This window comes from Eulemur rufifrons, chromosome 15 (genome assembly GCF_041146395.1).
Source record: "Eulemur rufifrons isolate Redbay chromosome 15, OSU_ERuf_1, whole genome shotgun sequence".
Taxonomy (NCBI): Eukaryota; Metazoa; Chordata; class Mammalia; order Primates; family Lemuridae; genus Eulemur; species Eulemur rufifrons.
The window spans coordinates 60,701,064-60,714,695 of record NC_090997.1 but is presented as its reverse complement, the minus strand read 5'-3'; the positions used below and the strand labels follow the sequence as shown (position 1 = coordinate 60,714,695).

Genomic DNA, 13,632 nt, shown 5'->3' with positions numbered 1-13,632 from the left:
TGCTCAAAAAATTTCAGATTTTGGAGCATTTTGAATTTTTGTATTAGGCATGTTCAACCTGTATAATTATTCTCTATGCAAGGCATTATGGCATTTACTCCTCTGTAACAAAGTGGAGAACATTTTTATTAACTTTACAGATAACACAGGAGTTCACTTAGGAAAAGAACTTTCAAAAAAAAAAAAACAAACTGCCTTGATAAATGCTGAAGGTGTAGGAGTGCTCTTGAGGGCTGAGTGTCCAGCTGATGGGTACCCATTCTCTCTTTAACACACTCCATTCATGCTTTTGTCTTCATCGTTCCATGAAATTGCAAGATCACCAACAACCTCTACATTCCTAAACCTAGTGGTCAACACCTCAGTGCTCATTTTATAGTACTCATCAGGAGCATTCAACATAAGTGCTCACTCCCTTCTTGAAATGCTTCTTTACTTGTGTTCAGAATAACACACTGTCCTGGCTTTCCTTCTGCCTCACTTGGCCATTCTTTCGAGTCTCTCTTGCTGGCTTTACTTCATGTTGCTGGCCTCTAAATGTTGGAAAGTTTTAGGCCTCCTATTTTTACACTCAACTTCCCAGGCAATCTCATCTGGCCATATAGCTTTAATTATCTTCTATACTCTGGCAAATTCGTATCTTCAAATCTAGCTTCTTTCCTGAGCTCCAAACTCCTGTCCACCGCTTAACTGACATCTTCATTTGGATTTCTAAGAGGCATCTCAAAATTAATGTCTAAAACAGAACTCTTGAGAACCTCCTCCATCTAAACTTGTTCCCTTTACAGTCTTTTCCATCTTGGGAAATGTTACCATTTTCCCAATTGCCCAGCCCCAAAACCCAAGTATTCTCCTTGATTCTTCTCTTTTCCTCAACCCCCATATCCAACTCATCTGCAAGCCTTAACTTAAAAAAATAATACCCACTCCCATTACCTCTGCTGTCACCACCCTATCCATGTTGCTGCCATCTCTTGCCAATGCAACAGCCTTCTAATTGGTCTTTCTGCTTCCTTGCTTGCTTTCCTATAGACCATAGTCCTTACGAGTGACCTGAAGGAGCTTTTAAAATTTTAAATCAGTTCACATCCACAGACCCAAAACTTGCCAGAGGTTTTTTATTACATTTAAAATAAAATATGCACTGAGCTGGGCGTGGTGGCATGTGCCTGTGGTCCCAGCTCCTCAGGCTGAGGAGGGAGGATCGCTGGAGCCCAGGAGTTTGAGGCTGCAGGGAGCTATAACTATGCCACTGCACTTTAGCCTGGGTGACAGGGCAAGACCCCATCTCAAAAAAAAAAAAAAAAAAAAAATTCCGCACTCTCTACTATGGCTACAAAGGTTCGCCATGATCTGGCTCCTGTCTCTCTCTCTAACCTCTCCTACTACTCTCTTCACTTCTCTCCAGGCATGCCAGCCTTCTTGCTATTTTTTGAACATGTAAAGCTTGCTCTTGCTTCAGAGTCTTTGCATTTACTGCTCCCTTTGCCTGCAGCACTCTTCTTCCTGATCTTTCCAGGGCTTACCCTTCATGTCCTTCTGGTCTCTATTAAATATCACCCATTCAATCAGCCTAGTTCTCACAGTATAGGCGACTTAATTTTTCTTCCTAGTACTTATACTACCTGAAATTATGTCATTTACTTGAAAAGAAAAACTATTGAATGCCTGCTTTCCCACCAAAGGAAAAAAAAATATATATATATGTATATATGTGTGTGTGTGTGTGTATATATATATATATATATATATATATAGGTTTCGTAAGGGCAGGAGCTTCTGTCCGTCTTCAATGCTAATCCCCAGTGCTTGGAACACAGAGGTGCTCAATAAATGTTAGTTGAATGAATGAATAACTAAGTTGTTTGAAATTCGGAATCTATTTCCCTGTATAACAATGATTAAATGTTCTTAGGTTAGACCCCCAGGAGCCAACTGAATATATCATTAATTAAACTTTACAATTGATAAGATTAGCTTGGTGTCTGGCTCCTAGAAACAGAGATTATGCCACAAAAGACAAAGTGAGACTCCTTCCCCTTCCTGAATGTAGCTGGATAAAATTACAAATATTAGTTTTACCTATTTGACATTTTACCTCCTTTTGGTGGGTGTTCCCAGGGCTCCTGTTACCTTAACATCCCCCAAATTGTTTCATAAGTCCATATTTCCAGCCCCTCTCCCTCATTTCAACCCCAGCAAATTTCCATTTTCTTCAAGTGAGTATCTCAACTCAGGTGTTACAAAGAAATTTGATTGAACTATTGTAATTTACAACAATGAGTGAACAAATTATTCAACCCTCTTAGGCATCTGTACATGCTTAAAGAGAACGTGTACTGAATTAATCATTCACTAATTGCAGAACTTGGGGCATCAGTACAGTGATGTGCAAAAAATACAAAGTGGACAGAAGATACCTTTGGGGCTGAGAAAATAGCCACTAAATAATGTTTCACACACAGTAGGCATTAATAAGCATTTGTTAGAGGAATCATTAAGTGAAGGCAATCATGCCCAGGCAAACTCTCAGTCTGCTCTTGGGTCCATTCTCTTAAATGGTTCTTTCTTTTCCCCCCACAAGGCAAAAGTTGTTTCTCACAACGTTAGAAAAGGATAGCACAAAAAAGGTGGTTCTTAAAAGGATATGAAAGTTGTCAAAATCAAAATAAAGTCATTTGTGTTAAAACCCTGACAAATGGAGCCAGGGAAGGCCATGAAGAGAGGGTTCTCATGCACAAATGGCTGATAAGAAGAACTACCACAAAAGACTGCAAAAACCACAACCTTACACAAAGGCCATTGCAACTTTACACACACACACACACACACACACACAACAACAACAACTTCTGCAAGGATGTCTGTCTAGTAACTGCATGTGCAACCTTGAACTGACACCACCCTTGTTATTGATCCTTGTAGCCAAGGATAACTGATTCAAAACTTCCCCTAGCTCCCACCTCCTTGTATACACACATAGTTTACTATGGCACCCATATTCCCATCGGCATTGTTACTCTCAAATAAATATCATTTTGTTTTGGACAGTCTCCCTCTCTGTTATTCAGATTGACAGGTGAAAAGGCAGACAAAGGAAATATCACATTTTTGTAGGTTGTATTTCATTTTAAAACAAGTTTTGGGGAACTTTCTATTTTTTTTAAGAACAAAAATGATTTTTCACTGACAATACATGCCAGATTTAATTTAAGATGGCAAAATAATAATGTATTTTGGGGAAGAACTATTTATTATTTAATAGTCTGGATTTAAAATTCTCATTATAACTTATAGCTTTCTTTCTTTCTTTTCTTTTTTTTTTTTTTGAGACACAGTCTTGCTCTGTCGCCGGGGCTACAGTGCCCTGGCGTCAGCCTAGCTCACAGCAACCTCAAACTCCTAGGCTCAAGCAATCCTCCTGCCTCAGCCTGCCGAGTAGCTGGGACTACAGGCACGTGCCACCACGCCCCGCTAATTTTTTCTATTTTTAGTAGAGGCAGGGTCTCGCTCTTGCTCAGGCTGGTCTCAAACTCCTGACCTCAAGCGTTCCTCCCACCAGAGTGCTAGTATTACAGGTGTGAGCCACCAAGCCTGGCTTTATAACTTACAGCTTTGTATAATTATGATTTCAGGCTGCTAGCTGGGCGGGGGCGAAGACTTCCCGGGAGGAGATAAAAAAGGAAGATGAAAGGCAGGATAGTCTCAACCACTGTAGGGTCTCAACCACTACTTATCACCAGAAATCACCTAGAGCTCCCTTTAAACCGTGCTGGGGGCCATATCTCACAGATATGTCTGATTAAGCCTAAAGTGGGATACAGCTGTAGTTTTAGTAAAGGGCTCCAGGTGATTCTGATAGCAGTGGGCCTGCAGATAGTTTAAAGGTTGAGAGATCTGGGCAAGAAGGCAAGGAGACCTGAATTAACACTATAATAGCAGAAGTAACATGAGAGAACAGAGTCCAGCCACATCTACAAGATAGAATTAACAGGGCTTAATGATTTGTTGAATATTTTCATATTTGACAAGGAAGTATCTAAGGGCAAATGGGATTGTAGTTGTGGCATTAAAAGAAAAGGTTACAGTAAGAATTAAGAAGAATTCAGAGGTTTTTGTTTTAAAGATGGGGGTTGACAGGTAAGGGGTAGTCCCTGTTACAATGATGACTTCAACTTTGGTTAAAATGAGTTTGAGGTGCTTAGGGGACATTTGGAAGAGATATAACAATGTAGCCTAGAGTTCAAAACTGATGTCCAGGAAATGGAGACATGGGTTACGGAATCTGGTATCTTAGTGGTAAGTGAAGCCCGGAGAATGAATTAAAAAAAAAAAAACCAAAAAACCCAAAAATGACTCGTTTGGAGTTTGCAAACTACAAATTCGAGAGAACTGCATCGGCTGAGTATCTGGGACAGAAGAGAGATTGAAGCGCCCAGCAAAGTCCCCGTTGTCTGGTTAAGCCCACTCTGAGAGACCCTCCGGAATCCGGCAGTAGCTTGAGTAAACGTCTGATCCCGAAAAGCCGAATGGATGTGCACTTCCACCCTACAGCTGAGCAGTGCAGAGATCTCCCTTGCTGAGGTATAACTTCTGAATGGGAATGGTGAGTACGGCCCACGGACCCAAAGGTCCGGATCCCCCACCCAGTTGAAGGGAAGGAGGCGGCAAGGCGGACCTAGGTGCGTAGTCAGACCGGGGTTCCTTGTCCACGCGGCCCGCGAAACTTTCCGCCCTCCCGGACCCCTCAGCGGGCTAATTCCACTCACTTCTCGGAGGGTCCGGCCCAGCATGGTCCTCGTGCTCAGCCTGCCGCCACCAGGGCGAGGTGACAAGGAGAAAAAACTGAGGTCAACGGGCGCCCGCAGTATTACGTGGGCGCAGCCATCTTTGATCGTCACTGAACCCTTAAGCACCGAGTACTTGGATTGGTTGAACTGCAGCCCGAGGAAATCATCTTTGCACGCGATTGGTTGGCGCCGCAAAGCCTCCCGGGCCGGAACAAAAGCGGGCGAGCAAGGAGACTCCCGTGCAGGGTCTCGGCTGCAGTTGGGAAGCGTCGGATTCTCTGCAGCGTTGGATCGCGAGCGGTGTCTGCTAGTCCAGCCAGCCGAGGGCTCCCAGGACTGGGGTGTAGGGGGTGCTGCACATCTGCTTTTGTTTTTTAAGGGGGAAGCGGGTGTAAAGAAGGGAGGAGAATAGACGGAATCCTGGCTGGAACGTTAATTGGAGCATTTCAGATGCGAAGAGCCCAATAATAATTCCGTATTCTTCCTTCAGTTGCTCCGTTAGGTTAACTTCATTTTCGAATGCTTAATTTAGAATGCTTTCGGTTTTGAAACTAGCCTGTGTGTTTGGCAGAATTTGACCGAATTCAGGGGTGACGATTTGATCCAGTCCAAGTGCATTTTAATTGGGGCACTCAGTTGAACCACTGTTTACAATGGAGTTTCTGAAGACATGTGTACTTAGAAGAAATGCATGTACTGCAGTTTGCTTCTGGAGAAGCAAAGTTGTACAAATGCCTCCAGTTAGAAAGATTAGTACTACCTCTCCAAGGAGCACTGTCATGCCTGCGTGGGTGATAGATAAGTATGGGAAGAATGAAGTGCTTCGATTCACTCAGAACATGATGATACCTATCATACACTATCCAAATGAAGTCATTATCAAAGTCCATGCTGCGAGTGTAAATCCTATAGATGTTAATATGAGAAGTAAGTTTTCAAAAGATACTGTTCGTTACCCTTTTTTTTTTTTTAAATCAATTTCCTCAGATAATCAGTTTTAAAAGGTCAGTTATTTGATTGTTGCACTTCTTTGATTAATACAAAGGAATCATTTAGGTTTTTGATAACACTTCTGCAAATGTTAATATCCAAAATTTTTGAAATTGCAGTGGCCAGGGCATACTTTACTCTTTTACAAAATGTTTGTTTCCATGCTTCCTTAACATGTAAATTGGGACTTGAGAATTGTATCTACAGCTGACTTTCAGGTGTACTCTTCTGTGAACTTTGTGATACTCTGAAATCCATCACAGGTTTTGGAGATATTGTTGTATTTCCTCATCACTTCAGAATTTGCATTTTTGTAATAATTCCTCACCTTTTTGCTCCCCCTTTACTCAGCGCTTTCTTTATTGGTCCAGTAGACAAAGCAACGGAACAGTACTACAGGATATGGACATAGTACTTTCCTCATTTCTGCTATTGTGTTCTGCCCTCAACATTTAAAACACACTTTTCTGTTACGCCCCATTCCAAAGAGGAATAATCTTAATTTCTGCTGGAGGATATTGACAAAGCTTGGAGAACACTCTATTCTATATATATAATATAACTATTTAGTATAGTGCTGAAAATACTAGTATTTATGAATTGCTTTAACTTTGGAAAATAATGTCAAAATATTATCAGTCTTTCTTATGGGAACTGATGTATGTTCTTCTGAAGAAATCAGAAAACACATCTTTTAGGGTGATTAACCTCAGTGTTAATCACAGGTTGGTTAACCTCTGATTTAAGCAAGCTGCCATATGCAGTTTACTCATGGGTCAGTGTTCTGCAGGGCTTGTGTTCAATTATGTTCAACCAATTGCCTCACTAATAATTCTCATCTATGACTTAATTTCTTTGTTCGTGTATGTACCTAACTGCAAGATTAAGATTAATAACAGAATGAACCATTTTGTGGAATTTGTAGAGAGTATGAAAATGTTGAGACTGTGACTTCATTTCTGCTTTTTTTCAGGAGTGATATGGTAGATGAGGGAAGCACTTCTCAAATTATTTGGTTTCAAGATCTCTTCACATTCTGAAAAAATAATGGGCTTTGTTTATGTAAGCTATAGTTATCAATATTTACCTTACTAGAATTTAGAACAAATTTTTAAATATTAATTGATTTAAAAATACAGTAAACCCTTTTATGTTAACATTACAAAATTAGGATTGAAAATATAGAATGACATAAAAATAATGACTAAGAGACAACTACATACATGAAGCACCAGAACAAGCAATAGTTAATAGAGCATGGGATCTTCTTTCAAAGAGCTTACAATGAAAAATTGATATTTTCCAAAATAAGCCAAAAAATTAGAAGACTATCATTGTTTTTATACTTTCGCAAATGTCTTTATCTGGTTTAATAAGACAACTGGATTTTCATATGTGCTTACGTATTCAATCTGTTGCAGTACATCATTTGAAATAATGAAGAAAAGCCAGCCCTCGTAGATTGTTGGAAAAGAAAGGGCTTCTTGGAGTCTTTGAAAAGATCTTAGGGATGTACCAAACTTGAACTTCTGAATTAGAGAAATAAAGTCCAGATTCACTGTCTTTAGGTACTTTGACTCTAATTTTGAATGCTGCTATTTTTAACTTAATGTATCTGGACCTGTACTGTTCAATATAGTAGCCACTAGCCACATGTGGTTATTCAGCAGTTCAAGTGTGGCTAGTCTGAATTGAGATGTGCAGTCAGTGTAAAGTACACATTAGATTTCAAACACTTGGAAAAAAAGAAGGTAAAATGTCTCATTAAGAATTTTGTATTGATTATGTGTTGACCTGGTAATATTTTGGAAAAATTAAGTAAAATATTACTAAAAATAATTTCACTTTTTACGTTTTTTGTGGATACTAGAAAATTTTAAATTACGTATGTGCTGGCATTATATTTCTATTGGACAGCACCTATCTAGACTATGTGATAGAATAACTTACGTATTTTGGGGGAAAGAGGTTTGAGGAAAGACTTTCCGAGTCAAAATGGCTAGAAAGTTCTATTAAGAATGAACCGAAATGACTTTATTATGATTGCCTCATGACATCCACATACATATTTTGTTTTTGAATTTGAATAATTGCTACTAGTTGGGCATGTTGTTTTTACTTTATTCTTTTTACATTGGTCTTAAAGATATTAATAATTTAATTCTTACACACTATGTCTGTAAGTGGTAGGTTTTACCCAATGATCAGTATGTTTTTTCATGTCTTTTGATCGTAAGCTCTTTGAAGATAGATCCCATGCTTCATTAACCTATTGCAGTGTTCCACATATGTAGTTGTCATTCAGTTTTTATTTTTATGCCATTTTATATTTTCATTCTGACTTAAGATTGCAAACTTAAATTGGCAGTATTTTATACATGAGTAATTTTTACATTTTGTCTTCATTTAGATCTTTTAATTTTTCATTTCGTTAAATGTACATGCACAATTTGTGTTGTGTACATTTTCATTTCAGTAGAATGGCTGTATTTAGACTTTTCTTGGCTGCTATTTAATAATATTATACTGTAAAACATCTTTTATATGGTATTCTTAAGACATCTTAGTTTTTTTATGACTTGACTAGGTAATATTATTTGTAAGTTATCCTCTGGTTTTTTTTTTTTCCTTCCTCTGCCCATGGATTCTTTTTGAGAATGTATTATTGTTGTTGCAGAAGATATCTGAAATAGTAGCTTGGGGAAATAAAATAATAAGTACGAGATTGTGAACTGTAGGAAGCAGTTATTTCCCTTGACAAGAAAATAAGAGACATGTCTATTTTGAAAGATGAAGGCTGGCTGTTTTTCTGGAGATGGCCACTACTGTTGGCCATAAAATAGTAAATCATACAAATGGCTAAAGAAATGGCTAATATAAAAAATACAGCCGACGGCATCATACCAACAAAGTTTGGTTTCATTAGATGGGATTAAAATCTTTGAAACGGATGACAGATTTAGGATTTTCCAAATTGGCACAACTTTGAACAAGTCAGAGTGGCAGCCTCTATCAATGGGATGGAACTCTTAAGGGCTTCATTCATTTGTGTTGCCAAGGAGGTTCTCAATTACTATCTACCAGCTAGCTGCATTCTGGATTTGGGGCAAGTTTAGATAGCACAAGTGAGCTAGGGCTACTCAGTTAATACATTAGCATATCAGGGTGACCAAGAAAACTTGGAAAACAACCATGAGCTGCAGGCTCTGTGCTCAAAGAAGACTGAAGCCTTTTTACAGCTCTGAAACAGCAGCTAAAATTTGATATGGCTAAATGCCCACTTCTGTTCAAATCACATAGAGGTTTCAGTGAATAATTGTTTAGTTATGTTTTAATGGTGGAAAAGAAATATAAGACAGGAAAAATGAAGTATGTGACTTTTGTGAGTATTACATGTGAAGATGTTTTTTTTCCCTGGCAGAATGTGGCCCTAACTAGCCAGATGGCAAATGTGTAATGTTGGCATAATGGCCATCAGCTTAGATTTTCTGGGACTATCCCAACTTTTCAAATACTTTCTCCCATGTGTCTTGGATTTTTATTAGAAAAACAACTTCTGCAAGCTGCCCACCTGTCAGCCTCTCTCTCTGTATCTTCTACCTTTGCTTCTATTGTATGGACCAACTGTCATTGCTCCTATCTAAGGCCAACCCTACACTTGTGTTCCTGATCCCATCTTTTCTCACTTACTCTGGGGTCTCATTCCAGCAAGTTCCTCCTGCATCATCAATCTTTTCTGCTGGTTGATTACAATTAGCATATAAACTTGCTGTTATTTCTCCCCTCTTTTAAAAAAGCCACTCAAAAATCCTCTGTTCATCTCAGTTGTTCCCTTCCAGCTACTGCTCCATTTCCCTGCTCCCCTTTATAACAAGTCTGTTTGGAAAAGTTTGATCTTCTCCTGGTCTCCAATGCTTTGCTTCCTATTCCCATTCCCTAGCACACTGTTTTTGTCAAGGTTACCAAAGATCTCTATGTTGTCAGATCCAGTCTTATTTGTTTGTTTTAAAGCCTCTTAGTAGCTTTTGACCTTATTTGAAAACATGTCTTCCCTGTCAGCAGCATTTGACTTCTTTAAATGACCTTCCTCACTTGGCTTTCAGGCCACCTCTCAGTTCACTGGGCAAGCCTGCCATCTCAGGCTCCTGTGCCGGTTTCTCCTCATCCTTGAGATCTAATGTTCTCCTGCTCACAGGAGGGGGAGACAGAGTGGGTTAGTGATTCTGGAGCATGCATTGTGGGGCAAGCAGTGGTATATGACACCGGAAAAGTAGCCAGGTTGCCTATCTTGGAGAGCCTCACATAGCAGAAATGTTCTCTTCAGAAAAAAGTCAAGCAAAAGAGAGAATAACAGATATTTTTGTGTCTTAGAAAAGATATCTTATGTGTTGAAGCTGTGTAATAAATTACTTTGGAGTATTGTAGATAGAGCAGCCAATTTATTTGAACCCAAAAAATTATGATTAGAAGAATGTTTTCAGCTTTATTTAGCTGATATTTATGTAAATATTCTTAAATATGATAAACAGTTAATGTAAGTTAATAGATGCAGCCAAGTGGCTCTTTTCCACTCAGGAATTTATGTACTTATTCCAAAAGTGATGTTCTAGAAACATTTTTTAGGAGACGGGACCATTACTCATAGACTGATATCAGTATTAAATACTTTATATCCATCCCTTGTTTGTTTATTAACTTTAAACAGCTTTAACATTTATCTTCTTCGTGAGACTTGGCACCAAACATCTTTGTTGTTTAAAAAGTTCATGAATGAATAAGTCAATAAAGATACCATCCTCAAAGAACAGAGTAAAACTGTATAAAAGACACTACTAAAAAGTTCTGAAGAAAATTTTACAATTCAAATTTCAAAACTATTTTGAGCATTGGCAGCTTTAGTTTTAATAAGTGATTATGACTTTGTAGTAATTTTTAAAGAAATAATACTTAATCATTTTTATGCTTTCCTGTGTAATGACAAAAAAATTATAAGGTTAAGTACTCTATCATCTACGTCTTGAGGATCTAAAATTGTACCTGGCCTATAATCCTGTAGTAGTTTTAAAATCATTGCACTCTGACTCCTGGAGGAAACAGGTAAATTGTATTTTGTAGGTGGTTATGGAGCTACGGCTTTAAATATGAAGCGTGATCCTTTACATATGAAAATCAGAGGAGAAGAATTTCCACTGACCCTGGGTCGGGATGTCTCTGGCGTGGTGATGGAATGTGGGCTTGATGTGAAGTACTTCAAGCCTGGAGATGAGGTAAGTTAGGGAACGCCACTATTTTCTCAATGTGCAGATTTCATCCTTTTTCTTCTGGAAGTCTATTCTATACTGTTGACCATTTTTCTTTTAAACAAATGTACTGAGCTTTGGCTGGAACCGTCATTTTCTTGGTTCTGTTATTACATTTTTCACAAAGAATTCCAAAATAGCTTGATGGTACTTGAGTTTTCTAAATTTAGTGCTTAAGAATTATGAGACTTTAAAATATGTAGTATTGGGACTATTTTTTTTTTTCTTGAAAGAGCCTTTAAATGACAATTGCTACCTTGTGGATTAGGTGGCTTTACAATGCTAAAGGTTGTTATAATCATCTGTCACTTGTCACTGTGAACCTTTGTACCAAGATATTATAGTGAGCTCATAATGGCAGCTAACACTGTTCTAGTTGCTTTTTGTAAAATAACTCATTTAATCCCCCTGAGGTAGGTACAGTTAGGCCCAGTTTACAGATGAGGAAGCCAAGCTATAAAGAAGTCCCACAGCTAATAAGTGGTGGAGCCAGGATTAAAGCTTCAGAGATTAAGGTCTTTCTGGTACTCTAAGTAGTCAGTAAATGCAGCAGGATATACTGTCATCTGTTTCCAGTGTGGTTTGACTTGATAAATCCATAATCATACTAAGTAATAAATTTATATCATGTGAAAATAACTCTTTTGGTTGGTGTATTGCCGGCTTGTGCTTTTTTCCAAGGGTGGGGTATGTAATGAGGGAACGCTCTCATGCTTATCTTTATTGGTGGGAAAACATCTGTGTCTCTAATGAAGTTGTGTGTGTATGTGTGTGTTTCAGGTCTGGGCTGCAGTTCCTCCTTGGAAACAAGGCACTCTCTCAGAGTTTGTTGTAGTCAGTGGGAATGAGGTAACTCACCAACCCTGCTGAAATCTCATTTGAAGATTTAAACAGAGACTGACAAATATGTCTGAAATAATTGGTTGTTTTCAGATCAGGTTAACCTTTGATGGGCAGTTTTGAAAGAGCTGAGGGTAGGGAATAGGAATTTTTGAGAGATTAAAAAGTACTTGGTGTTATGTAATAACAATGCCTGCTAAAGTAGTTATCTTTGTCTCTTGGAGCTGGGATTTGGAATGAGATCTAGAACCCTGCTGTGTTCCTTGGTATTACCCAGTATAAATAGTTGAAACCAAATGCATCCATTGGAAAGTATGGATTAGTCATCAACAGAGGCATGGAGTATCAAGCTGTTTTGAATAACTCTAAAAACGAGTCTAATCAAATATAGTCAGGAGACCTGACAATTTGAATAGAGAGAAGGGGGTTAACTTTGAGGATATTGGCTACAAAACAGAGCGCAGGAAGGGGAAAGGGGTGTTACTGAGATTAGAGGAAGCATAGAAAGATTACATTCCAGAAAATGGGAGTAAAGGAAACAAGTAATCTTAAAAACAAATTAGAATGTGTTTATGAGGGTTCAAGGTTTATTTGGATTTATTTCTGGGTATTGTCAGGACTAATGGGATTGTTTAGTATGGTCTTTTTATAAACAATGAAGTAACTATATCTGATAATATAGCCTATAAAACATTACTGAACCTCTGTGAGGCAGATAGAGCTATTTGGAGAATATTCCTTAGCAATAATTTTAGAGTAGGATATGCAGTACACAGCCTGGAAGAATTTTACAGATTTATCTGTGAAAATACAGTTGACACTTGACCAATGCAGGGGTTAGGGATGTCAACCCTAGTTGAAAATCTGCATAAAACTTTTGACTCCCCCTAAACTTAACTACCAGTAGCTTACTGTTGACAGGAAGCCTTACTAATAACATATAGTCAATTAAAACATATTTTGTATGTTATAGGTGTTCTATACTATATTCTTACCATAAAGTAAGCTATAGAAAAGAAAATGTTATTAAGAAAATTATAAGGAAGAGAAAATATTATTCATTAAGCGGATCATTATAAAGGTTTTCGTCCTCGTAGTCCTCATGTTAAGTAGGCAAAGGAGGAGTAGGAAGAGGAGCAGTTAGTGTTGCTGTCTCAGAGGTGGCAGAGGTGGAAGAAAATCTGCATGTAAGTGAAACTGCACAGTTCAAATTCATGTTCAAGGGTCAGCTGGGTTGAATTCCTGTGAAGGTAAATGTACTTAATTGTGTTCATAGGTTTGAGAGCCATTGCTTACTTTTGACTGTTATCTTTACATCTAGATCTCTCACAAGCCCAAAGGACTTACTCATACTCAAGCTGCCTCTTTGCCGTATGTGGCTCTCACAGCCTGGTCTGCCATAAACAAGGTTGGCGGCCTGAATGATAAGAATTGCTCAGGAAAACGGTAAGTGTATCAGTGGTAGCATCTAAACCTCCCTTCTTTCATTCTGTAAGTTCTTTGCAATAGATTTGTCAGAGCATTGATATTGGGATCATTTATATGAGCTGAGTTGTGCTGACATTTGAAAACAATTTCCAAAGAACTCTGTGTCAGTTTGCACTTTCATAACCTTATTCTGTTAATTCTCAGCCCAATCAAATGGGAATTTTTAAACTCAGATGTGTAGATGAGCTTATAGGAGTCTGAACCTTCTAAAATAATGCAAAATT

General features: G+C 38.3%; 2 protein-coding genes across 2 annotated transcripts in view; one reads left to right on the top strand and one right to left on the bottom strand.

Moving 5' to 3' along the window:
* QRSL1 (glutaminyl-tRNA amidotransferase subunit QRSL1) overlaps nt 1–4,875 on the bottom strand; it is a 28,497-nt gene extending 23,622 nt beyond the window's left edge. Inside the window, exon 1 of the mRNA XM_069488177.1 lies at nt 4,770–4,875. Within this exon, the coding sequence (XP_069344278.1) occupies nt 4,770–4,793 (24 nt within the window). The 5' untranslated portion in view covers nt 4,794–4,875. The remainder of the gene's footprint in view (nt 1–4,769) is intronic.
* A 139-nt stretch (nt 4,876–5,014) lies between these two features.
* The window catches only part of RTN4IP1 (reticulon 4 interacting protein 1), a 69,953-nt gene continuing 61,335 nt past the window's right edge, over nt 5,015–13,632 (top strand). Inside the window, exons 1-4 of the mRNA XM_069489238.1 lie at nt 5,015–5,717; nt 10,896–11,047; nt 11,861–11,929; nt 13,242–13,366. Of these exons, the coding sequence (XP_069345339.1) occupies nt 5,444–5,717; nt 10,896–11,047; nt 11,861–11,929; nt 13,242–13,366 (620 nt within the window). The 5' untranslated portion in view covers nt 5,015–5,443. The remainder of the gene's footprint in view (nt 5,718–10,895; nt 11,048–11,860; nt 11,930–13,241; nt 13,367–13,632) is intronic.